At 35.9% G+C, this 25343-nt stretch overlaps 1 protein-coding gene across 4 annotated transcripts in view; it reads left to right on the top strand.

Moving 5' to 3' along the window:
• The window catches only part of CDIN1 (CDAN1 interacting nuclease 1), a 126025-nt gene that overhangs the window by 7598 nt on the left and 93084 nt on the right, over positions 1 to 25343 (top strand). For 3 of the 4 annotated variants that reach the window (XM_040557521.1, XM_040557522.1, XM_040557523.1), the window contains exons 2-4: positions 18546 to 18591; positions 19455 to 19519; positions 22473 to 22533. In XM_040557521.1, coding sequence (XP_040413455.1) covers positions 18546 to 18591; positions 19455 to 19519; positions 22473 to 22533 — 172 coding nt within the window. Of the gene's footprint in view, positions 1 to 1321; positions 1375 to 18545; positions 18592 to 19454; positions 19520 to 22472; positions 22534 to 25343 lie in introns of all 4 variants that reach the window. The other variant, XM_040557524.1, reaches the window with a different exon arrangement.

The raw sequence follows: 25343 nt of genomic DNA, 5'->3' as shown, positions 1-25343 counted from the left end.
GAAGTTCATATTGGCTGAGTAAAGTAAAAGTTTTTGGCCTTGAGGAATTTATTTAAACCATTTAGAAGCCAGTCCTATATCCTTTGAAGAACTGATGGTGAAATACAAGGATTGGAGGAGGTCTCAGAGCAGAAGTGGAAATGGGTTCTCTATAATTAAAAAATGTGCTCTGAATCTATTGTAGCTCTGTGTGTTAAGTGCTCTTGCTTAGTACAGAAGGAAAGAAAGAGGAAGAGGGGGAAAAAACAGAAAACAGGAAAAGAGAGAGAAGAGCAAAAAGAGAAAGAGAAGACAAAAGGGGGGGGGGGGGGGGGGGGGGGAGGGGGAGAACAGAGAAAGAAGAACCAAAAGGAAAAGAAAAGGAAATTGAAAGAAAATTAAGAAAGGAAAAGCAAGAAAAAAAGCAAGAGAGGGAGAAAGAAAATCCTTTTATATGTCAAAGCTGCAGGGTTTGTTTTTGTCACAATGTATGTTACTGTGTTGTTTCTTAAAGTTTAATTTGATTGTACTTTTTGCCACTTTACAAATGATACGGTAGTGATAATCAGCAGTAGAACAGAAGTGTAAATCCTGTAACACTACTGAGTATTTCATTCTAAAGCAAGATTGGTGTCATCAGAGAGACCAACAGATGTCTACAGATTTAAGGGCCAGATTACGGTTGTTGTTAAGTAAGGATGAAGTGGAAGTTTTAACACTGACCATATGTGCATTTTAATTGACTTGTGGACTTTAGAATACCTTTATACTCACGTTGCTTGTACAATGGACAATGATGGTAAAATGATAATTCTTGATTGTATTTTAGAACCAGTTCCTTACTGTGTCATTCTGAAGTCTGCAAACAAGTCTAGGATAGAGTTTTATGAGCAGAGGGGATTTGGTACATCTGAGAGAAAAATATTTTATTCATGTATTGTTTTTTGGACAGTCATATTCTGGGCTATATTACAATGGCACAATAAATTGCTGAATACACTGTCTGCTGAATATGACCTCACCATGAAAAATTTGATGCATTAGAGTAGGAAAGGTTGGAATATATCAACCTTAGATGACAAGGGACTTTGAATTTTGACCTAACACAGATGACCTTTGTGTGCAATAAAAGTGAGTTTAATCTCCAGGTCAAGGTTGAGGTGAATGGTAGGGCAACGTGGATTAGTTTGTGCTCGCTATGGCTGGATTACACCTAGCAAGCATGGAAATTCAAGGTCTCTGCATTTTAGAGTAACCAAATGCTTATTTACATAAAGTTTACCTATATCTATTATACCACCTTTGAAAACTGTGCTGTACCTTAAGACAACTAACTCTTCAGCAGGTGTAGGCTGATTCATTTGAAGCTCCATGTTTCAGAGTAAGAAGTGTGAGGTATGTATATTCTGCTCCTATAGATCATTGAATAGGTAAGCTAAATAAAATTTCTCCTCTAGCATGTAGATGAAAGAGTGTCAAGTATATTGCCTTGCTATGAAAAGGGAGAAATCTGGAAGCTTTATTTCTTTGACAGCTAACCTGTCTTTGGAACATCGGAAGTTTATTCCTAAGTGGCTTATCCTTTTAGGAGGAACACAATTAAGAGAGCTCTGATCTGTTTCACTAGGCAAATACAAAGAAAACGAGTCCTTTTGAGCGCTCCCTTGCTGTAAAAGGTATTTGATCAAAGAAGCTAAGTTACAAAATGTTTTGGGGGTTGTCTAGGTTACATAATAAAGATGTATAGATGAATTTAAATAAAAGATTGTAGTGTTTTATAGTAGTCACAAACAAAATCTGTCTTTTTAACTGGTTGGTGTTCCAGGAGTGCTATTTTACGAACACGCTCACGGTACATGCCCTGAATACTTGACACAGATAAGAGTAGCGATGGTGCTGTTGGAAGGAGGGGGGAAGGAGGGAGTTCTCTTTAAATCAGCCAGGAAAAAAAAAAGTTTGAGACTAATGGAAAGAACCTCTACTCCTTTAATAGAGCCTGCAAAATATATTCTCCAGGACTGATCAGCTCTGAAGGCTCTGGAGGTTTGATGATTGGAATGGCAGGAAATCACGCTTTCAGGACATAACGAATTGACTAGGCCATCCATCATTTGTTAGCATGCGCTGAAACGCTGGGTTTGTGTGCAGAGGTCTGTGATTTAGTAAATACTTGGGAGATGAATAGAGCTTACACACAAGGGAAGATATTGCTGTCCTTCAGCAGCCTTAGACACAGATCCCTGCTGAGAAGGCCGTCTGACAGCAGCTCATCAGTAACTGGCCTGTCACAGTCAGTGATGCCCACCAGCCATCTCCAGTATATTAAATGCATTTTTAATATCTGCTTCAGTAGATTTAATGAAGAAAATTTAGTTTCCATACTCTGATCACTGCTTCTCCAAGTGTTTTAAAGCATTGACTGAAGCACTTCCAAGAAAGGAACTATGCTGATACCTGGAGGAGTTGATTGAAAATGAAAGTGAAACAGAACACAAACAGGAGTGCTATTATCCAGTTTCCTTAAAGCAAAACAAAAATGTTTGGAAAAAGCAGTGATCTTCTTAGAAACAATTGACCCTCCTGCAGAGGGACCTCATGCAGCATGCTGTACAGCAGCAGAGATGCAGTTCTGCAAAAGGTGTGTACATAGTGGTTCTGTTTAGTGTGGCTGGATTTGCCAAAAGGCATAATTGCATTTCCTAAGCTTTCAGTTGTTAGGTCTTGAGTCAGATCATCATTCTGTCAGGCTTTCAGAGTTCTCAAAGACAGTGGGTATGAATAGGAGGAATGGAACAGTAAATGTTTTCAATAATTCTGCAAATTACCTTAGATTTTGGGGGGGGGGTTGAGCGTTTTTGCAAGGGATGCAGTTGGTGAAAATCATTGTAGCGTTCCATGGTATTGTTTAAACTGATGTAGGGTATAAATAATAAGATACATTGGAGAATAAAACTTCTGCTATTCTTATAACTTAGCAGACTCATTGAGAGTTATAAAATTCCAACATTCTGTTTGAAAGGATCATAAGGAACTGTTTTTGTAACTCTGTACCAAATGATAAAATCTTTTGCTATCTATATATAGATAAACTTCATAGTTGTTTGAATTTCCTGGGAACTTTCAGAGAAAACTTCTGTTTACATGAAGGCAAGTATGTTGGTTTTGATTTTTTTAACGAGATTCAATGCTTATGATATGTACTTCAAGACAGCAAGACAAACAACTTGATTTTGTTGCAAACATCCATTTGAAACATTCACTTCTTGAGCTTTTTTTCCCTCAGGAATCCATTCTGTGTTCACAGAAGAGAAAGCAAGTGCTGAATGAGACCTATAAATTTGATTCTTGTATGTGTCAAAACAGTAATGTATTAAATGCATATTATTATAAAAATTTAAGACATGTCCTAAACACTTACATTTATATAACACATGGCAATATTAAATAATACATTTTCTTGTTAGCATCTGTTTGCTGTCATTGTTGGCAGGGCCTATGATTTATTACTTAAATTAATGACTACAACCATTTTGGTCCTGATGTATGCTCCTAAGCTTATCATACCACTTAATAAAATAACATATATGCTTTTACAAGAATCATTGTTTAATTGTTTATTCCTTTTAAGTTTGTGATGAAAATATCGTGTGTTTTTGCAATGTGAATGTCTCGGAAGATTGTATAATACTCCAAACTGAGTGAAATAATGACAGGGATTGATTTCACTAAGAATATGGAATATGCTAACTGATCCCATTAAAACTCTTCTAAGACAAGTGTAATAATTTGTTACAAAAATAATTAAAAAAAGAGAAAAGGTGTAGAAAAATAATTCTGTTTTCTTTCAGATATAGTGATTGTTCATTTGTTGGACTAATTGGTACCATACAAGTAGACTTCAAACTCCCGTTGGCATGCTTAGATTTCATGATCTATCATTAGTTTTAAACTTGTATTTCATGGAGTTCTTGTTGTCCATGGACTTCAAATGAAGAATTCAAAGTAAATGAACTTCTTGTCAGCAGGCTTAAAGTTGCCAAACAGGAATCTGCACCTCCTGTGGGAAAAGCATTCTGGTTTGGAAACCTGTTAGGTTGAAAATTTCTGTTTTGTCAGCAACTAAAGCATTTTTATTGATTTTTTTTTTTTTAATGTATGTATTTTTTAAATTCTAGTGTGTGACATTTTGAATGTGGTTATGATTTGAAGGGGATCCATTATCCTTCCAGTGCATGCCCTAAGATATCCAGTAGCCTGATGGATAATGACAGTCTCATTGCTTTATGCTGGAGATTTCTTGAACTTGAATCCCCTCCTTTATCTTTCTCATCTGGATAGGATATTTAAGCAGTTGTTGCTGTCTATCTAAACTGGTGAAATGGCTTCAGGTCAGGATGTGGTGCTGAAGAGGATTTTATTGTTTGGGTGAATGTCCTCTGTTTGCGTATGTGCATCTAGGCCCACAAGGTCTTGGAAGTGTTTGATATCCTTGATTCCCGGAGAGCTCCAGGAAGCTTCAATGCTGAAGAAAAATATCCTAAGATAGCACACGTTCTTCTTCCATAGAAAGCAGGATGTTTTCAAATATTTCGTTGAGTAAGATCTATGTGATACCTATGTGAACTGTAGTAGGTTGTGTAATGCAGCTTGCTGGAAACTGTTTTAAAGACAACATAGAAACTGTGACCGATATAGAGGTAATGCTTCTGTAACTGAAGGGGTTTTCACGTGAATTAATACAAAATTGTCTTTTGGAGTTCCTCATTGTTATTGTGGACCCAGATGGTGATAATGGCACCATGTGTTTCTGTTTCCATTTGTGGTTGGCTAGGAGGTGGCAGAACTTCCTATCAGTCCACTACTGATACTCCTACAGAAGAAAAGGCTACTGAACACTAGCCCTTTCCAACATTAATACAAAATGCATGTCAATCCAGCTGGCCTTCAGTTTTCAGTACACAGGTGAGCAATGTGTCTTCCTAGACAAGGTCATTATCCCAGATACATAAAATATAAAAAAATCGAAATAACACACAAGCTAAATTTTTGCTTCTTGAAGAGTTTTAAAAGGAAGTTTTGTTTTGAACAGTTGACAGGTACTCCAGTGAGGCCAAGCAAGTTCGTTTCCAAATACAGTGTTTACTGACCTCATTGCAGCGAGTTATCTTACACAGAAAGATGTTATACTTTATCCTATTATTAGAAACAGGAAAGTTTAATTATTGACCAAAAAGAGAAGTCTTGACTACATTTTCATCTCATTTGTATTGTGTTCCTTTGACATCAGTGGTCTGAGAGAGAAAAAAGAAAATGGCTGTTTACAGGATAAATGCATGGTTTTAGTCTGTTGGATTTTTTTTCGTAGCCTTATCCATCTGTTTGGTATGCCCTCTAAGTGATTTAAAAAAAAAAAAAAAAAAAATCCTGTTGGTTATTCAACAGCTACTATCCACAAGCTTCCAGCTTATGCTTTTTGTTTGAATTTACTATTTACAGATGGACCTCACTAGTGACTGACGATCATTTTTATACATGATTGTTTTTGTGGTTTTGAGGTTTCTAGATAGAGTTTTTGTCCATTTATCTAGTCATATTTGTCTGCAGTTCTAACATTTTCAGTCTCAGTAATTGAAAAATACTATTCAAATGTTTCAGCTACTTTGAGAAATTAATATATTTCTGTGTAGACTGGTTGGGGGAGGGTCAGCATTTATTACATGGTAATCATTGGCTTTAATTTATTTTGTAATTCTTAGCTTTTTAGTCTCCTCACCAGGGATAATATATCAATGGAACTTTGCATTAGTGGATCGGGATGTATACTGAAATAACCAGTTAAAATTATTAAAATATGCAGTGGAAAGCAATGTGCTTAGTTTAATGTGCTTCTGAATATTAAATGCAAGTAAAATGGTATATAGACATGGAGCCATTTGTTACATTTTAGTATATGAAGCAATAGCTGTGTAAACCTTAACCTCATAATTTTGCAAGTTCCACTTTATCATGTAGCTGTAAAAGGTAATCAAAATAAATCATAGAAGATGAAGAAATATTTTCTAGGGCTTTCTGTAGGCTTTCAGAAGTGGAGCTTGATCCATGAAATTTTAGTAAGCGTATTAAATAATACAATATGATGTGCAACGTGTCAGGTCTGATAAATTATTTTGTATAGGACATTTATACAACATATGGTGAGCTGCTATGTGAACAGCTTAATGACTAAATTATGTTAATCTTCCTTGCCATATTTACTTTTCATTTAAAAAAATTGTGTTTTCAATTTTTGATTTTACTTTTTTGATCATGGGCAGATATAAGAAAGGTGTAGGTCATCTCCAAGAAACTGTGACAGTGATCCAAGGTTTCTCAGCTGTGCAGTGTACATAACACAGATGTTGGGAGAGTCATCTGTCAGCTATGCCTCTCCTACGGAGTTAAAGTTCTAGGGGGAAAAGAATTCGACACAGTGCTGTCACTGTTACATTTTCACAATAGAAGAGCATGCAAATATTCAACCTCCTGCTTAGCAGTAGTGCCCTGTCTAATGTCTGTGCTGGTTAGAATAAAAAAATAGTGGGTGCATCTAGGGCTCATAGATCTGACAAAGGTCATGCTATGCTGGGCATTTGAATTGGAAATTGTCTGGACTTAGATTTTATAAAGCTCCCACTGTTGTCGGGGAAAATTTCAGCAGGGTTTTGTCCCTAGAGAGGCCTCTTAGGCCCTTTTCTGTCCTATGAATGAATTTAGATGTGAGGGTTTCTCCTGCCTTAAAACTGTTAAGTTCATTTTGCATACATCCCCAGAGAGAAAAACTGGCAGATGCTTTTGTCTTGGAAGTGTTTAAAAGAAAACTGCAGAACAGGAACAAGGGAGAGAAGGGGCCCTGTGTGGAGTCCCAGAACATTTTGGAAATGGCCAATATGCAGTTTTCATCAGTACTAAGGCGGGGCGCAATATGGTGCCTGTAGCTCACTGGGGAATATGAATGTTGATTAAGCATACTCCCAGGCTTTGAAATCCTGAAAGCAGTGTCAGAATAATGGATGTTGAGCAAATGTCAAGCATTTGTTAATTTCTCTGTTATTTGGAGTTTATCTACCATGATCAATCAAATAAACTAGTGCTTCTCTGTTGTGGCATGTGTCATTGATATGGTGATTAGGTGGCTGGAGAGGCCTTCTGCCTTTTTTTGTTGTTTGTTTGTTTGTTACAGGTAACAGATTACATGGGAATGGCCATAACTTTAACTTAAAGATTTGTTTGTGGTTGGTTTAGTGGAAAGTGGTGCATTAACAAAATACTTTAGGGTACCAAGAGAAGCCAGATTTGCATATCAGCTGTGCTAACAATAAAATTCACTCTTTTTTTTTTTTTTTTTTCTGGGCCTTAAAGCTTTGCTGTTGCGGGGAAGGAGAAATTACTGCTAAGTGAAAGTTGATCGAAGAAACTGTTACTTAAAGGAGAAGTTTGAAAACAAAAGGTATCCACCCCAAATTAGTATTAGTCCACAGATTAGTCTCCTTCTTCCCTCTAAATCTCTGGTTTCTATAATATAGGTCTCAACACCCCTGGTTTTGGTTGGGAAGCTTTCAGGTGCCCTTTAGTTAAAAGTCGAGGGGATGACTCTCACCTTTTTGTAATAACATGCATTTTTTTTATAAGAGTATGTCAGATAAGCTGGTAGTTACTGACTAGCATACGGAAATGGAAACAGTCCAGTACAGAATATTTTTTCCTCCAGCTTCTCATTTGCCATTGTCTTCTGATATCCTAGTTCTGCTAATTTGCCATTGTTAGGAATTAGGAAACATACAAAAACCTGAGAGTTAAATGTGGAGAACAAATTTAAAAAATAATCTGAAGGAAGAGAAGACACAGTGGCCTTTGCTGCTTTATCATTAATGTATTAAGACTTAAAAATGGGAGAGGGATAGGGTTGGGATGTTTTGTTTAGGCCCTTTTTAAAAACTGCTCAAAGGATGTTAATTGTCAAATTTCACTGAATTCTAGTGGAGTTTAGTTACCCTCCTCTCATGGATTTTTTTTTCCAAAGTCTGGTCCTTATGTGCTTTAATGCAAAGACAGCAATGTATATTTTTATTACGTTTTTGACAACTCCCAGGAATTTAAGAAGTGTCAGTGAGTCATGCCATATGACTTGATGCAGTTTGAGGTCATCTTTAGTTTATTTTAACACAGAGCAAATGTTTGATGTTGAACTAGTTTTACTTCTTCCATGGTTCCCACATATTTATTTACCAAGGCCTCTGGGCCCATTCTAAGACCAAGTCAGATTTTGGCGCTTATTGAAGGTGGTGCTCTACGGTGAACCTATGGACTGTTTACATCAGGGATGACTCCGTTCAGCTAGGGCATGGCATCAGAGTTCTGCTGGAAGCCCGGCCTCTGCGGCAACGCAGGAAGCAAAGCATGTGATCCTTGTCCCCATTTTCAGAGTAGTACAAAGAACACGGGAAGGGAAGGGAAGGGAAGGGAAGGGAAGGGAAAGGAAAGGAAAGGAAAGGAAAGGAAAGGAAAGGAAAGGAAAGGAAAGGAAAGGAAAGGAAGGAAAGGAAAGGAAAGGAAAGGAAAGGAAAGGAAAGGAAAGGAAAGGAAAGGAAAGGAAAGGAAAGGAAAGGAAAGGAAAGGAAAGGAAAGGAAAGGAAAGGAAAGGAAATTTTGATTGGTAGGAGTGGAAAAGAAGGGTAGAGAAGTGTTAGGGTAGAATAATGTAAAATTGCGATCACGTCTTGTCAGATGTTCTCTTATCACCTGCCAATGAATGCATTTGTCACAGTTCTAGATAGGCAGTTTTAAAAAGAATCCTGGATGGCCGCTAGTAAGAAGGAACAGCTAGATTTCCTTCTTAGTGCATTTTGCCATGTTTCCAGGGTTTACATTAGTTTATTCCCCCTATGTAAGCGATGCCCTCTAGTAAGCTATACATGAGAGGCGTAATCAACCTTAAACTGGAAGACTTCAGTCTTGGAAAGACTGAAAGTAGGCTTTGTAAATATAGGCATGCATGCTAATATACCGTATAGATACACGACAAAGTACTGCACTGTCAGCGAGGTGGATAGGCAAGAATTATTCTGTGTTGATTTTTTTGTATGTGTATTATTATCAGTAACTTTTAAATGATAAACTTCAATACACTGTTTAGGGTATGAGAATAAAAACCTCAAGTGGACTAGTTATAAATGGGTTTATTTCTTGCCTTAAATTAGTGTCATCACCCAAACTGGAATTTACTTACAACTGCATTTCTGTACAATCCGTGTTTGATAGAGCTAAAATTCTTTAAATTATATCCCGTGTGAGAAACTTCAGGAAGATCCCGATTTGTTTAAGGAATTAACAATTTTTGATTGGGTTACTGGAAGCTTTTTTGACTTAAGGTGTTCACTTTTACCCTGGAGATAGCTGTGCAACAGTGTGTGTGCTTGACATGTGATGCATGCAAATGCTAAATACAGTAGCAGCATGAGGCAAGTGTCATTAACAGTAATTTATTTAATGAAAGCCACCTGGCTGTCTTCGTAATTAATTGCTTGTAAATAATAAATTTAAATATAATTTATAGTTTTCTAAATTTGATTATATATTTTTAGGAGCAAATTGTTTAAGGGTGTTTGGGGATTTATTTAGTTTCAAATTGGCACAGATATGCTTTTTACATACAGGCTAATTTTTTAAAATAAAATGAACAGTCTAATTAGCTTCAATTTGTCATTTACTAATAAAAATAGTTTTCTAAAATTAACTTAAAGCATTTATGGTTTAGGGACAATGTAGATTTGAAGAAAAAAGTTGTAAAGTGGAATGATCCCTATTTTCCACAAATCAGGACACTTAAGATCGTAGTCTGAAAAACCTCTTTAGATTAGGTGTTGTACAATTTGACTTTTCTTGGGAGGAAAGGGAAGTAAGACAATAGTTACCAAAGTAAAGACAAAGAACATGAAACAAATATATCAAATACTTCTTTCCAATAACAGCCAACTAAGTCTGAATGTTATTTCAACATAAGGACTTTGGCCCTATCGAGAGGGCAGGTAGAAAAGATGAGGGATAAATAAATCCCTGGCTTAATTTGCAGCTTCCCTGCCTTATCTGCTTGTTGAAGTCCATTGTAATTGCAGCTAGGTGCATGTTTCGTTGCACAGCTGTCATCAGGTAACCAAAACTTCTGTATTTCTGTCTGATGGAGCAGCATTTAGATTGTGGTACAAAGAGGAAAAAGTTCAAACTTGAAAACATGTTTTCTGTGTAGCCTTAACTGAAATGAATTGAATTTAAGTGTGGGTGGTGTACATTTAAATGCAGCCAAAGCATTTGCAGAGGTTTTGCTTTTCTCTTTCAGTCTCTGCCTTGCCTCTATTTAGGGAGTATGTTCACTCCCTCTTTCCTGGCTGTTATGTTCCTGCTAAACTGAGGACATGGACAGAGCAAATCTGCTTATGTGGCATCATAATGTTAGTCTCAAGCTTTGCAGTTATTTTGTTTAATTTCTTGGATTTATTTCTGAGAAATTGTATTGGCAGAGTTAAAAGGAGAACATTAGAGAATAGCAGGAGAAGGAAATGGGGAGGAAAAGTCCTGAGATTATCAAACTGAAGGTGGGAGGCAAACTCTATTTGACTCCTCCTATCAGTTTCTTTTGTCAATGGGCTCCCTGACTAGATGATCAAAGGGTACCAGAGTAGTTCTGGTATGTGTAAGTTGAAAAGATTTGAAAGTCATTGAAGCCTTATGTCAGAATATTTGTCTAAGAGTTTTAATTTCATGTTCTAGCATTGACACTGTATTTTTAAACCTGTGTTGTGAATATCCTATTGTAGCAGATTCTGTTTGAAAAATGAACTTTACAAAGTAGCTTTATGTTTTTGTGGAAGAGACTTTACTTGAAGCATTAGTGGAAAAATATTTATTTACAGGGGTCTGTGTGTGTTTGGCATTTACGTAGGTTTCGAACATACTACAACACTAATGTTTAATTCTGGAAAGAAAAATACAGACAATAATTTGTCAGAAATATTGTTCTGCTATTTGCTTACTAACATGATGAGACCAAAACGTAGTTTCTTTTCAATTGGAAATACCACTCCTCTGTTCCAGTGTTTTCAGAGTTCCATCTTCAGCCACAAAAGCTACCGCTGCTTATTCCCTCGGAAGGGGACGGTTGTTCACACTGTGAGTGTACAGAAGCATATAGGAAAAAAGTGTCTTTCTTCTGACTTCTTTTTTTTTTATTTTGGGGGCTAGATCAAAAATACCTTGTAACAGTTAGAATATTGCATATTTTGGGTTAAACTTGTATTACTGCTGTGGAAAGTTAAGTTTTTTTGTTATTAATGAAATGAGGTGGAATTAAATTCTTTGGAGAGCAAGCGCTATGTTGTGAGCACTGCCTGTATTGATAATTGGTATTTACTTCTGCATTTTTTTTCACATCAGTTACAAATTGTTTGTTGTCTGCAGTTGTTTTAAAATATATTGGCTGTTACAACAGACACCAAAAAATGAGGTGTCTACAGGAAGAATTGGTGCCCTGTTCTTAAAGGAACTTCTAAGTCTTTCTAAATGAAAAATCATTCAAACAGTATCTAATACTGGCAATTTTCCTCTGTCTGCTGCTAGAACTTATTGGCCAACTAGGTCAGACATTATTAAAGTTCAAGTGGCCCAGTGGGAAAAGTAATGGCCTTATGCTACTATGAATTTTAAATGCTGCCATTTCTATGTATTGCACCATCATCTGTTCTTGCACATCACTAAATTGTATAGAAGTTGTGAGACCAACCAATGTCAAGGTCATAGAAGTGATGACTCTTCTCAAGTAGCCTTCTCGGAGCTTTGTCATACAGTTATTCTCAAAACCTTGGCTATAGGCAGCAAAGTTGTGTGCACATGTCTGCATTTAACCTTTTCATTATTCTTGGATATTGTGAACCTGCAATGTAGGAAGTCTTTTTCTGCAGACTCTTTATTTTTGGTTTTTATTTTTAAACCTACCAAAGCTATAAATCTGCAAAGACACTTTTTAGTATGTGATTCATATTTACATCTTCTGAGTCAAGCTGTTGTACAGTTTACAGTTTAATGACTGTGTCAGCTGTACCACAGGTACTTCTTATCTATATATTTATTGAATTTTTATGGTATAAATATATTTAAAATGGGAGTATTTCCCCAACACATGGTATTGGTTTTATGGTTCCCAAAATACTGGTGTAGCTGGAAAGTTGTGATATTGGAAGATACCTGCTTTACAGAAATGACAGTGCTGTAACTGAAGACCTACTGTCTTTTATGTGACTTAGTTACTCCAATTCAAATTCAGATATCGATTTAGGCACATATAGACATACGTTGACACACATATATATATATACATACATATTCAGACATGTACATTGATTTAGCTTAAATTGGTTATTTGATGACTTTAAATTCATGTTAGATTTGTGAATGGTAAAGTATATATGTGTACAGAGACAATAATTTGCTTTTTGAGAACTTCCACTCAGTGAAGTGGCCACAAACATATTAAACCTTTAGGAAAGATTTTAATATTAAAAGCTGCAGAGAGAGGTTAAAACCATAACTTTATTCTAGTGGTCAGTAACTTTCTCTCCCTCATTCCACATCCTTTAACGCTTAGATTTGTATCAGCATAGCAGTTCTCAAATTTTAGTAAGCCTTTGTCATTCCAGAGGCTTACTAGATCCTCATGTGGACACATTCGGGTGGTTAAGAAGCCTTCTTCCCATCCTGACACTTGGAAGAAATTCTGAGAATTCACTTCTTGTCACCTTCACTCACAAAGGAAGTTCACCATCAGACTGGTTTTAGTTGATTTACAGACATAACTGCAGTGCTTGTTAGCCTACATCCTGCAGTTCTAGGAAGCCATGGAGGCTTTACACATCTGTGTATGTATTACATATTTGAGCCAATGCTGCTAGATCTATTTGAAATAATTATTGATGGAGTTTTTAGAAATCGAGTGGTTAGCATGTGATAAGCAGTATGCAAACATAGCTTTCTTTAGGAATTCTTGTTGCAAAGAGTTTGCAGCACAGAAGATGAGAATTAATATGCTCGGCTTTGTTTCATGTCTTTAACGATGGAAAAACACATTTCAGACTCATTCTGGAATTTTAGGATAGCTGCAAGGATTCTCCTTTCACCTCCAGACATCTAAGTTTGTCAAAATCATATATTTCTTTCCTCACATAGATTCTTAGTTCAGCGTGGCCGCATCACACAATTGTAGGCCTAAGTTGTATTTATTACTTATATTTTAAAGATCAATATCACATCGGCAAAAATATTTTAAAACTTATTATACATAGAAAGAGAAAGTTCATTTCCGGTTACTAGAAATGAGGGTCTCTTGCTGTCTGCTTCAGAACATTTCATGACGGGATATGACTAGCACTCCATACTCATGCTGAAGAATGTGGAAGGAAAGAAACAATTTCTTCCATACCTGAATTCCTACAATAGCTAAGATGCACTGTTGGGTGCTCTTTCAAGAGAAGCTTTGACAGTGCTGCTTTGGGATTTCACACATCACAGCCTCTGAATTTTGGAAATGCATATCCTATCCTCACACAGTCTTTTAACCATTGTTTATCATCTTCCTGAGGTGGAATGTTCCATTTTGTGAAAGGGAAGCAATGAAGGTATGTTCTTTGTAGATTTCATGTGTTAGGGAAAAAAAGAAAAAAAAAACTGTGTGTATGATATGTATTACATTGGTTTGTTTCGTAATGGACTTTGCTGTCCCCCTGCTTGTCTCCGCTTGTCTCCACTTGTCTGAATTGTTACTGGTTTAAATACTGTAGTTCACATTTACTCTTGATTTTTTTATTATTTATGTATTTACTGTTCAGGTAGTCTTTCTTTGTTCCATCATAAAATACATGAAATGTAAAGCAGCATTTTTAGTCGTGCTATTTTGGGCAAAAAGTGTTGAGTTAAAGTTGAGGAAAAGGAAATTCATTTTAAAATGAAGAGATGAAACAAGTAGAAACTAGTTTTTGTACGGAAAATTTTACATTTTGAGAAATTTCAGAAAATGAAGTGGGAAGTTTAACTTTTACCCCTAAACAATTCATTATTTGAAAGGGATGATAATACAATAATTGCAGAAGTCATGTTTGGATTTTCTCAGGGCAAGGCTCTAGTAAGTAGCAAATATTAAGTTGGACAGCACGCCAAGTCTTGGCTAGACCTGCAAGCATACTTTGTAGAGAAGTTGATTTGATCCAATTAAAATCTTTGGGTCCTTACTAGCTGCTTCTTGGCCATAATTTTGCATCATCTGTAGTTATGAAGCACTGATCTGTGTCAGCATATTATCTATTACTAGTTTATACTCACTGCAACTCGTTGCAAACATTCTCCAGAGATGATGGCACTTCTCTGTCAGATTCTGGGATTCATTAGAAGAGACTAGTCTAAGTTTTATTCTTACATGTTAAATAACTGAAAGGCATATTATTTTTCTGGCACCAGACTTGCAATTGTCTTTTTAGCTTGACTTATTTCTAGCATGTTCTGGTCTGACTTGGGCATCCCATTCTAAACGTGGATGGGATTTGAAATCTGTAATACTTTTTTTTTTTTTTTTTACATGAAAAGCAAATTTTTATGTCTTTATATCATTTATATCATTTGGAACCCAGAAATAACATTTCAGTATTTTTAAAGAATTATTTTCTTTAAACAAGACATGAACATTTTGTAGCGCTGGGTAGGTTTTAGATTTCACACTGTTTTCTGCATAAATCAGGTTCTGTATTGACAAGAGCACAAACTACATCAGGCATTCAGATGGAAGTATGCCACTAACATCAACAGAGTAACAAAAGGTAAATTGGTTCATTACGGACACTGCTGTACAAGAAAAAGAGGGTATTTCAAGAGCTAGGCTGGTTGCTTTGAATGGAGTTCTGGGAGTTATCTCCATTAGCATCTGGTATTGCAAAAGGAAATGTTTCCATGAAAGTGGCTGCTACAAAACTTACAAGGAAAGTTGTCTTACTTTACTGGAAAATATACCAATTATTTAAACTAGGTAGTACTGAGAATTATGGGTTTGGGATTTTGTTTGTTTTAGAAAATCTACAAGTCCATACCATGGCTCTACAGTCAGTTCTTGACTACGGAGCTTCCTTTACAGAAACATGTCTATATATTCCCAGTCATCCAGTAAACCATGAGGCTTACTATGAAGTTTATTCTGTAAGAGGCAATAATGCAATGCTGAAATTTTATTTTGAATAAAAAAATTTTTAAGTGGTATGGTTGTTTTCCTCGATACCTTAGCAATATTAATTTGTCTGCTCTTTTGCAGCTTTGAAATCCTGCAGAGGAAGGCTAGAGCCCTAGACATTTGGCTGCTTCTGTAGCAGTAATGACACTCAGCACTAACCACAGCATGGTGGGAGGTTAGCAGGGACCTCTGGAGGTCTGCTGCAGCCCCCTGCCCAGGTAGGGCCACGCAGAGCAGGCGGCCCAGGACCACATCCAGGCGGTTTTTGAACATCTCCAAGGAGGAAGACTCCATAGCCCCGAACTCTGTAACTCCACAACCAGTGCCAGTGCTCAGTCATTCTCACAAGTTCCTGGTGTTGTGACAAAACCTCATGTGTTTCAGTTTGTGCCCCATTGCCTTTTGTCCTGCCACTGGGTAACATTGTAAAGAGCTTCGCTCAGTTTTCTTTGTAGCCTCCCTTCAGGTATTTGTATGCACTTGATAGATCCCCCCTGAATAAGTTACATGGCAGTAAACTGAATTGTTGGCATCAGCTGCTCTGGTCTTTTTGTGCTATGTCTTGCAATGCAGATTCATGTTCATGACTTCTGTCCCATCTCCAAGTACACTGTACTGTCTTTTTGCGCAGTTTTCAAAACCATGATGTTTGAGTTTGCTGTCAGTGCTACCTTGCAGTACATGCTCCAGCTGTGTTTTAAGGAGCTTTTTCATTTTGCCAGGCAGTTTTCATTTTGCCAGTGGCAATGGAATTGTGGCAAGGAAACATCGAGTGGCAGATGAGTGGTTTTGGTGTTTAATAGGGAAACTATGTTAGTAAAAGAAACACGGAAGCAGCCACGTGAAGATACAAATCCACTTCTCTTGGGGAAGGAGGAAGATCTGGTAGTAAGGCTTGAAATTCTTTGAATGGTACTATTGAAGTAGTTCTCTGTCACTGCTGTAATGTTTTTGTACTGTAATCTAGTATATATCCAACTTGTTCAGTTCTTGGACTGAAGTTTTTTTTAGTATTTGTGGCAAGTCTTAAATGATCTGAACAGTTGGAAGCATAGGAGAGGAGTAAACTGAAGTAGAAAGATGAATTCAAGGACATCAAGGGAACAAATGGACAAGAGTCAGGTGTGTGTAGGAGAGAGAATGATCTCAACTCTTTGATATGTCAATGAGTGTTTCAAGTTAATTGTACAATAACTACAGTAGTTCTACAGGCAATAGTCTAAAAATACAAAATTGGTGTATCAGGCGGAGAACTCAAACCAAAAATCCGGTTAAATGCTGTCCTGTTTTTTTTGTTGTTGCTTGGTTTTTGCTCTTTTGTTGTTGTTTTGCGTCTGAATCTTTTGTTCTGCATTCAGTTCTACCATTATGACCATGTAAATCTGCAAGATAATAATAGTTACGTGGAGAGCCATTAGGGGGCCATATGTATCCAACTTATTTATAGACTGCTGGGCTTTTTGTTTGGTTGGTTTTTGTGTTTTTCAAATAAATCAACTTGGAAAACTATAGCTTTGCATATGTATATTGCCCGTGTACATATATAATCTTAATTTCTTTCCTTTGTTCACCTTTTACTGATCACATCTGCATATCGAAGGTTGTCATAACTGAATGATGCACCTTTTTGCAGAGGCATTGTGGTACATATCTCTTAGCTTCTGTGACAATTATGTATATTTAAGAATATTTAAAATCTTGACTAAATTGTCATTTCTTTCTCTGTAATCGGTTAATTTCTTAATCTGTATATTAGATGGGTTATGTTGCTACCGTTTTTCTACAGTTTTAACGTTCAGTCAGTGAGTACCCAGGGAGGACATTCTCACGTGTAGGATACCAGAGACCAAGGCTCAGCTTACTGCTGTCACACAGATGTGTTGCTGGGCAGACAAGCCTATGCTACAGTATTGTGGCAAAGATGCTGGAAGCACAGATACAAATAACCAAAACCAATAAGCTCACTGTATAGCACAGCATTATCCTGGTTACTTTGCTCCTAATGCTTCAACTAGTTGATCTAGAGGTAACTTTATATTGTGCTGCATAAACATACCTTCTGTTTTGACTTGAACACGCCATTTAGTCATTCTGTGCCTCGGTTTTCCCTTTTCAAAAAGGGAGTCAGACTTACCTTAAATTAGTATCCCCGAGGAGTGAAAATTGCGAGGAAAAAGGCCATTTAAGTAGGGAGAGCATATTTACATTAAATGTAAATATGATGTAATACAGGCATTAAACTCACATACAGGAAATCTGGCAGAAGAGCAAGACTTTAGAGACTGCAGAATGTTTGAACTACCTATGTTATGCCTTAGTAGGTAAGCTCGTGACAGAGAAAATGTTAATTATTCATAGTGCTATGCTGTACCATAAAACTCGATTTATTGAGACTATAATTTGTTCAAGTTGCATGTAGTAGGAAAATATATCAGAAGTAATTAATTGTATTCAGGATGTGATGAGGTAGATCTATCCACAGAGGACAATTGAAAACAGTAGCGGTGTGGTATTGATTGCCTTTCAGAGGGAAAAAAAATCTTGTCCCATTTCTAAATGTTAACAATTCAGAGAGAAAAATTCCCACTTGGGAAGAATGCTTTCCAGGTTGCTTCATTGCCAGGTGTTTGACATTGAGTGGAGCCTTAGATGAATGAAGCTTATGGCAGCTTTTGGAAATGACTGACTCCGGGGAATCTCGGCTTCCTGCTGTGGAAGTTTCTATTTTCAAAGCACATCAGTTTCAGTGGGAATGTTCCAGTGGTCCCATATGCTACTTCTGACAGAGAGGGAAGTTTTTAACCTGAATATGAGACAGCTACTGAAGAGGTTCCCTTGCTGCTAACAAAATGAATTTCAATCTGTTGCCAATGAGCAAGCGGTATGTTCCCAACTGCTGATGGAATTTAAGTCTATCAATTATTAATGGAAATTTTGCTTTGTTTTCCTTTTTGTCTTTTCCCTTTTAACTCCAGTACCTGCTACTGCTAGGACTTCGCGGGTTCTGAAGCTGAAAAAGTATCACCCAAACAATATACTCGTTTGCTTTGAAACTCTTGCTATATTTTCCTCCCCTCCCTTGTACGCTCTCTCCTTGACCTAGCAGCAGGAAGCCTTTGTCTGAGGTGTTCATCTGGAACAACTTTTCCACACTTGTTTTCATGTTCTGTTAGATTACAGGGCAGCAGGCCTACCTTTGAAGCTCCCTTCTCTTTTGTTTCTTTGCAGTGCACTCCAGTAATTAACTTTGTCCTTCTTTTATTTGTTCCAGTCAATCGCAGTCCACTCTGCTGAGCATCTTCTCCCAGGAGTACCAGGTTAGAAGTTTTCTCCTTTGTGAGGGTTGACAGGTGCCTAATTGAATGATGAATGTCCCTTTATTTCTTTGTAATTGAACTGCCAGCTTTCTGATTGGTTTGGAGGATGTTCCCTTTTCCACATCAAGCACCGCCTGAGTCTCAGTGGATGGCTGCCAAGCCTACCCATCCATCTGTCTAATAACATCTAGCCTTTGCTTATTTGGTGGACCTGTAATAAATTATGCTAAACCATTATTATTCTGACAATAATAATTTCCCTGTGTTGCGTGGTTCCATGTGCTAAATGTTTGCTGACTTGCACTGTCAGTGCTGCTTTCCATTGCTGACAGAGATGATGATAAATGACCATTGCCGGAGTGGCAGAAGGCAAGAGAGGCAGAAAATGGAGTCATTTATCATGAGATGACAGGTGTCAGTCAAGTGGCAAGTCTCTATGGAATTACTTTTTGTAGTTTTTCAAATAAGTTGTTTTTAAGCAATGTTCTTCCTGTTTAAAAATGCCAATTGAATTGTAAAACTAGAGTGTACCAGACTTAGATGGAATTGAATTGAGGGAAAATTAATACAAAGGTTGAAAGAGAGAACAAGTTTTTCTTTGCCCTCTGCAGCCTTCAGTAAACTTATTTAGATTCAATTATTGTGACCTTATTGGCTTTTACATATATGGTACATTGCAGTACAGTCTGAAGACATTCAATTCAATAGGTATATTGAACGTCATTTCTGTATAGAATCTAAAAACGTAGTTCAGTTTATATATCAAAGTGTAGCCAAGAAGCATGTGTTTGGACAGTCATGATTTCTGTGTTTTCATCTATGACACATTTGTATGAGCATTTGTTTTTCTTTTGTTTTTCTAGAAACAGATCAAAAGAACACATGCCAAGCATCACACTGCTGAAGCTGCTGAAACTTACTACCAAAGGTATGACTTCCCTACCTCAGTTAAGAGTATGTTTGTAACTACTAGTTGCTATGACAATTATAAGTAGCTTCTTAGTTTATGAAGACAATTTTCTGTAAAAATAAGTTAAGATTTGGGATGAGCATTATAGAACGGTTCACCTAATTATTTTTTTAGTGAAAATGCAGAAAAATTTCAGGTTTTGGTCAGGCTTATCAAAAAGAGTTATGCTTCCTTGGCTTTTAGTCCAGGTAAGCAAATATTACTCTTTAGAGTGTATGTGGTAACGTTCATTATATAGTGCCTATAGTTTCTAATTACAGGATTTCAGTATGAAGACTAATATTGATGATAAATTCTTTGCAGTGAGAAAGCTTCTTCTGTTGCAGTTGCTTGTACTTTTAAAAACAACAGTTGTATTACATTACAGAAAGTTACATATTAAATTAGTCTATTGCCAGCTTCAATTTTTAGATCACTTCTGTTTTATCAACAGAAGTGTCAGAAATAGCTTTTAAGGAAGAATGAAAACCTTTGTTATTTTTACAATATTCTACAATTACTTGCATCTTCAGCTAATAAAATATTTGCTACATCTTATAGTTTGTCTGTTACTTCGATAAGCTTTACTTAAAATATTGCGATGACATAATTGGGGCATAATGATAACTGGTAAAAATATGCAATTAAAATATTACTTTGTAGACTGACATATCTGAAGAGTTTGCATGGCAAGTGAGTTCATACTTGTGATTATATGTCTGATATTTATGCTTAATATTAATCTATATGAACCAGGAAAATGAACAAAAAGCCTCCATTTGTAAACAATTAACTACTCTCTGTGCTTCTGCAAAGTCATATATTTAAAACCTAAGGACAGCCTGATGACACTAGACACTGGTTTAGAAAATCTGGTGTGAATTGTGCTCTTTCAGAGCCTTGATTTTCTTTTTTTTAGTAGTTGTGTTGTTGTGTAAAAACGTTTCTATGATGATAGTGTTACCAGTTCCATTAATTTAAACCTGGAACACAGAACCAGATTTTGCTTTTGCAAAGTAGAAGTGTTAAGAGCACCAGTAGGGTTGTAGGTATGATTAAGTTTGGTTCCCATCAGGTAGGAGGATCTGTCCTCTGTCTCCTCCTGCACTGTCTGAAGTATGATAGCAGTATATAACTGATGCATTATGTATGAAGCTATATGGTGGTGGTAGGAAAAGTCTTTATGATATTTCTGGGTTTTTCATATTGGAAATATATGAGCATGGCCAAGTAGAACACACATTTTCAAATCAGAGATGTTCTGGTTAATAGTTAGAAAACTCATCTCAATCCTGTTTTAGGAGATTTACAGTGTAGTAGGTTTTGTAAGCTGCAGGGGCAGTGTACTTGAGTCAGAAACCATTTTGAAATGCTACAAGCATAAACATGACACGTCTTCTGCTCTACTCTTTTGTAGCATCCATCTTACAGTTGTACAGTGTGCGTGGTATTCTCCTTCCTATTCCCTCCCACATACAAACAGATAATTGTGTTTCTATTGCTTTCCTCTGTCTGAAGTTATTTTTGAATGTAGTCATTTCCAGTGGTCCATGTTAGAAGCAGGTAGAATTGCAGTTGAGTGGAGTAGTTCCTGCTGTTCTGCTGAGACTAGTTAAATTCGGGCAAACAAAGCCAAGTTACGAGAAGGATCAATGAACTTTTCAGAACAGTATTGCCATCAGCATGTGAAACCTGTTAGTCCATAATGGAATTGCCAGTAGCACTGGAAATACCTGAGAGAAAATTACTCCGTTATCAGAGGTAGCTTTGGCATTCAATCAGCTTCGTGTGTGTTTTAGACCATTAGTAGTCTCAAGCAAATCTTCCTGGTTAATTATTTTGTTTGTGAACTCATTTTTTTCCCCCTCCATTATACATTTTTTAGCGTTTAAGTATACATGAGGCATCTTATTTTGTTTTTACATAGAATTGAAAAAGGTTACAGCAATAAGCTTCTATTGTTTCCTTTATTCATTAAGCCCCAGAATAACTTGCAAGCAAAAAGGCCTCTCATCCTCTGCAGATTTTCATGTAGAGGTTTTACACCCATTTCACAGAAAGGTAACATGATTAAAAAAAAAAGTCTGTAACTAATGAGCAGAAGAGAGGCTTCTGATGGATAGGTAATGACAGAGCTAGAAAGGCTGTGGCCTTCTAATGATGTCAGTAAGGATTTGCTATATGAATAAAGATATGATAAATGAGCAGGTTCAAATGTTGGTAACTATTGTTCTTTTCCAGATGGCTACAAAACACAAAGTGGCTTCCAATAATATAACTTCCTCCCATCAGATCCTGAGTATTGGACTTTGTCATCCTTTATAGATCCTAATTCTCCTTTTAATATTTCTTCCTTTAATAGTTTTACAATATTAATTTCATTGTTAGACTCTGATTTCAGTGATATAAGCCTTTAGTATGCAAACTATTACCTACAATTACCCTGGTTGATAAAATCTGTGATAAAACTTGTGAGTGTATGTTTTTGTACACAGTAGTAAATTGAATAAGATGTACAGTGTTTTGCACCTGCATAGTTGAAGATAAGGTGGAACCCAAAATCTTTACTGGGAATAATAGAGATTTCTTGTCTGTTATGCATCTATAAATAATACAGGTATAAGTTATTTGTAGGACATAAAGCCACTTTTTTTTTTTTTGGAAAGACTGTTTTATTGATTTATTGTATTTATTTTATTTTTTTTTTTACCAGTGACTTAATTGAGATTGATATACCTTGCAGATGAATGAATAGGAGGCAATGCTGGAGAGTCGGTGATTGTCTAAAATACTTATTTCTTAAAATATGTCTCATCAAATACTCTGCACTGGAGTATTTTCCCCTAAATGAAAGAGACTCACAGGGGATACTGATATGTATAAACTGGCCTTTTCTTGCTACTACAGATTTACCTGTCTTTGTCTTGTCTAGGTACCTGAATGGGGTGATGAAAAATGCAGCTGCCCCTGTGTTACTGGAGCTGGCCAATGAGGTAGTAATCTTCACTTTTTTTCTTTAATCTTCCAGTGTGAAACCTAAGGGGCATATCTATAGTGACTTTACTGAGAAATGTAATTAACCTAAAAAAAAAAATGGTTTCCAGGCACATTAGACATTTAAAATTGTTCCCCAGTCTGTTAGTACTTATAATAATTAGACAAAAAGCCTCATTTATTAATAAATCAGTTAATTTAAGTAGTCTTCTAACTTAAAGGAGAATGTGTGAGAAACTCTGAATTTCTGTTTTGCTGGAAATTTCAGCCAAAGCATAGGTCTTTAATGCACAAATTTACTAAAGGTTCCTGCTAATTTACTAAAAGTTCCTTGATTAAATGAAGTTGCATCAATTATTGTTGTTTCCTTGTTTTTAATAACAAAACCCATTTTAAGATTATTATTTTTTAGTAGGAAGGGTTAAAACAGTTCATTTTTTTGACTCCTTTTATTTCTGTCCATACAGATTAGAGGATGGTTAATGATATATATATATAAAATATATAAATATATAAATATAAAGCAATATAAATAAAGCAATAAAAATATATAATATATAAATATAAAGCAATTAAGCAGAATAAATTCTTCAGTGTAGCCATGTCCTAGAAAAGCTGATGTATGAAAAGTTTGGGACTGTTACTTTTAAAGTCTGACAAATGTATTGATGCTGTTCATTAACTAGAATATGAATCTACCTTGGGATGCAAGGTGTTATATTTGCATTAAAAAATGTTCTCTAAAGCACTACCTCAAAGAAGATGTAAAAAGTTTGAAAGAGTGTTGGCGAACCTCCTAGAGAGAAAAAAAAAAATATGTACCTCTAAAGTTCTAAAATATTTATTTACAATAATAATAACAATACAATATCTGATACTCCATGGAACTGCTTGTGCAATCCTCAAAGGGATAGAATGAAATGTATGCTGTTTTTGTGTTGCATTTTAATAGAAAATGTAAGAAGGGGGCAGAAAATGAGTGTTTGCATTAAAAATGATATGGCACTATGAACATTAAGTGTTGCGATAGCAGCAAGTTCTACATGTTACATTAGTAAGAGAATGGTTTCTTTCTCATGTACCTTGCTGCAGCTGGTAAATGAGCGATTACCTATCAATTACTAGAAGGTTTTAATGGTCTGTGAAGTGTCCACATATCCTGATCATACAGTTAGCATAGAATAAAGGATTTATTTTATATTAGTAGTAATGTGTAGCTTTTTCTTTCCTTTATTTTTTAACTGTTTCTGGAAAAAATAGGTCTTAAAATACATTCTGTTCTCACTACTTTACATAACGAAGTACCATCTCATTAAGAATTTAGGTAAGCAACTTGATTCATGATATATTGCATCCATATTATAAGGGAACTGTCATAAAATATTTCAAGCACAAAGTAATATATGTTACTGGTTCTTTGTATATTTTTTCCCATTGATTTAGAGATTATGCATATAATTTCTGACTCTAGTGAGCATATCTTTGTTTATGTTATACTAATGCATCTTTGCAATTCAGATCAAAGATTTCTTCAGTTCAGAAATAAATAAGAATTAAATCTAAGAGGAAGAGATGATATACAAAGAACTTATCTGCTTCTGATTTCATAGTAGCAGGTATATAAGAAAGGCAATGCATTTTGTGACTGCTGCCTAATGCATTAGGGAAATGTGGCAATAACCAGCCCCAGATTACTGCTTCCAAACAATCAAGCTGCCATTTTTATATGATAGTTAATATTTAAATGACATACTCTTGCATCTGCTGACAATTGATGTAATGGTAATACTTTATGAGTCAATATATATTTAATCAGTGGAAACTGTAAAAATTGATGAGAAATATATAACATAGGTGCATTACAGTGTGTAGCAACCTTGTTAAACAGGAACAGCTCCATATTACTATCTTTTGGGTTTGAGGTTGTTTTGTTGTTTGTAGTGTTTTTTGTTTGTTTGTTTTCTTCTGAGGATTTGTGAGACTACTTTTAAATTATTATTTTTTAAGTTTATCTGCCACCTGCTTCGTGTTGTATATGTAGTGAAAAAGGACTAAAATAAATATCATTTTTGTTAGATAGGAATAATAAAATTAGTCACTGTTCTCTTCATACAAATATTTTCATGTGAGATTTGAAGCACTATGAATTTTACTTACATGCTAAATTCTGACGTGAAGCATGATGGCCCTATTTCAAAGAAAGATGGACACATGATTAATATGAAAATTAGGGAGATGCAAGTACCTGAACTAATAAGGTAGTCCTTATTCAGGCTGGACTACCTTCAGTAATTTCACCATTTTTCATGTGTCAGCTCTGATGTGGGTTACTGGAAATAAGCAGCTCCGTGGAAAGCATTTCCCTTCTTGGGGAATTTAAGGGCATCCAAGTACATACATATTTGGAAAAAATGTATGCACAAATGAAACCACCTTTTTTTTCTCCAGTTATTAAATCAAGCTAAATTTTTTGTATCAATATTGAACTTGAAAACACGTTAAGAAGAATTCACGGTGACAATTTATGAGCAAGGTTTAGCGTCTCAATGTTAAAATTCTGATTCACTAGAGTATGGTATCTAAAAAACTATTCTAATTTCAGGTGGAACTACACCATATAATTTCCAATACATATAAAATACATTAAAGTTGAGGAAGAGCTTTGTTTAGAGGGAAAAGTTAAATTCTAAAGAAATTTTTACCAACTCCAGCACATCTGTTGGAGGTGAGTTAGTCAGCAAAACTAAGGAAGATCTGTTGATGATATTAAGGCTATGTCATGTCACTTGATGGGTGCTGCATATTCACA

Source organism: Cygnus olor, chromosome 5 (genome assembly GCF_009769625.2).
Source record: "Cygnus olor isolate bCygOlo1 chromosome 5, bCygOlo1.pri.v2, whole genome shotgun sequence".
In the NCBI taxonomy this organism is placed as follows: Eukaryota; Metazoa; Chordata; class Aves; order Anseriformes; family Anatidae; genus Cygnus; species Cygnus olor.
The sequence above is the reverse complement of the archived record's forward strand: the minus strand, read 5'-3'. Positions and strand labels throughout refer to the sequence as shown.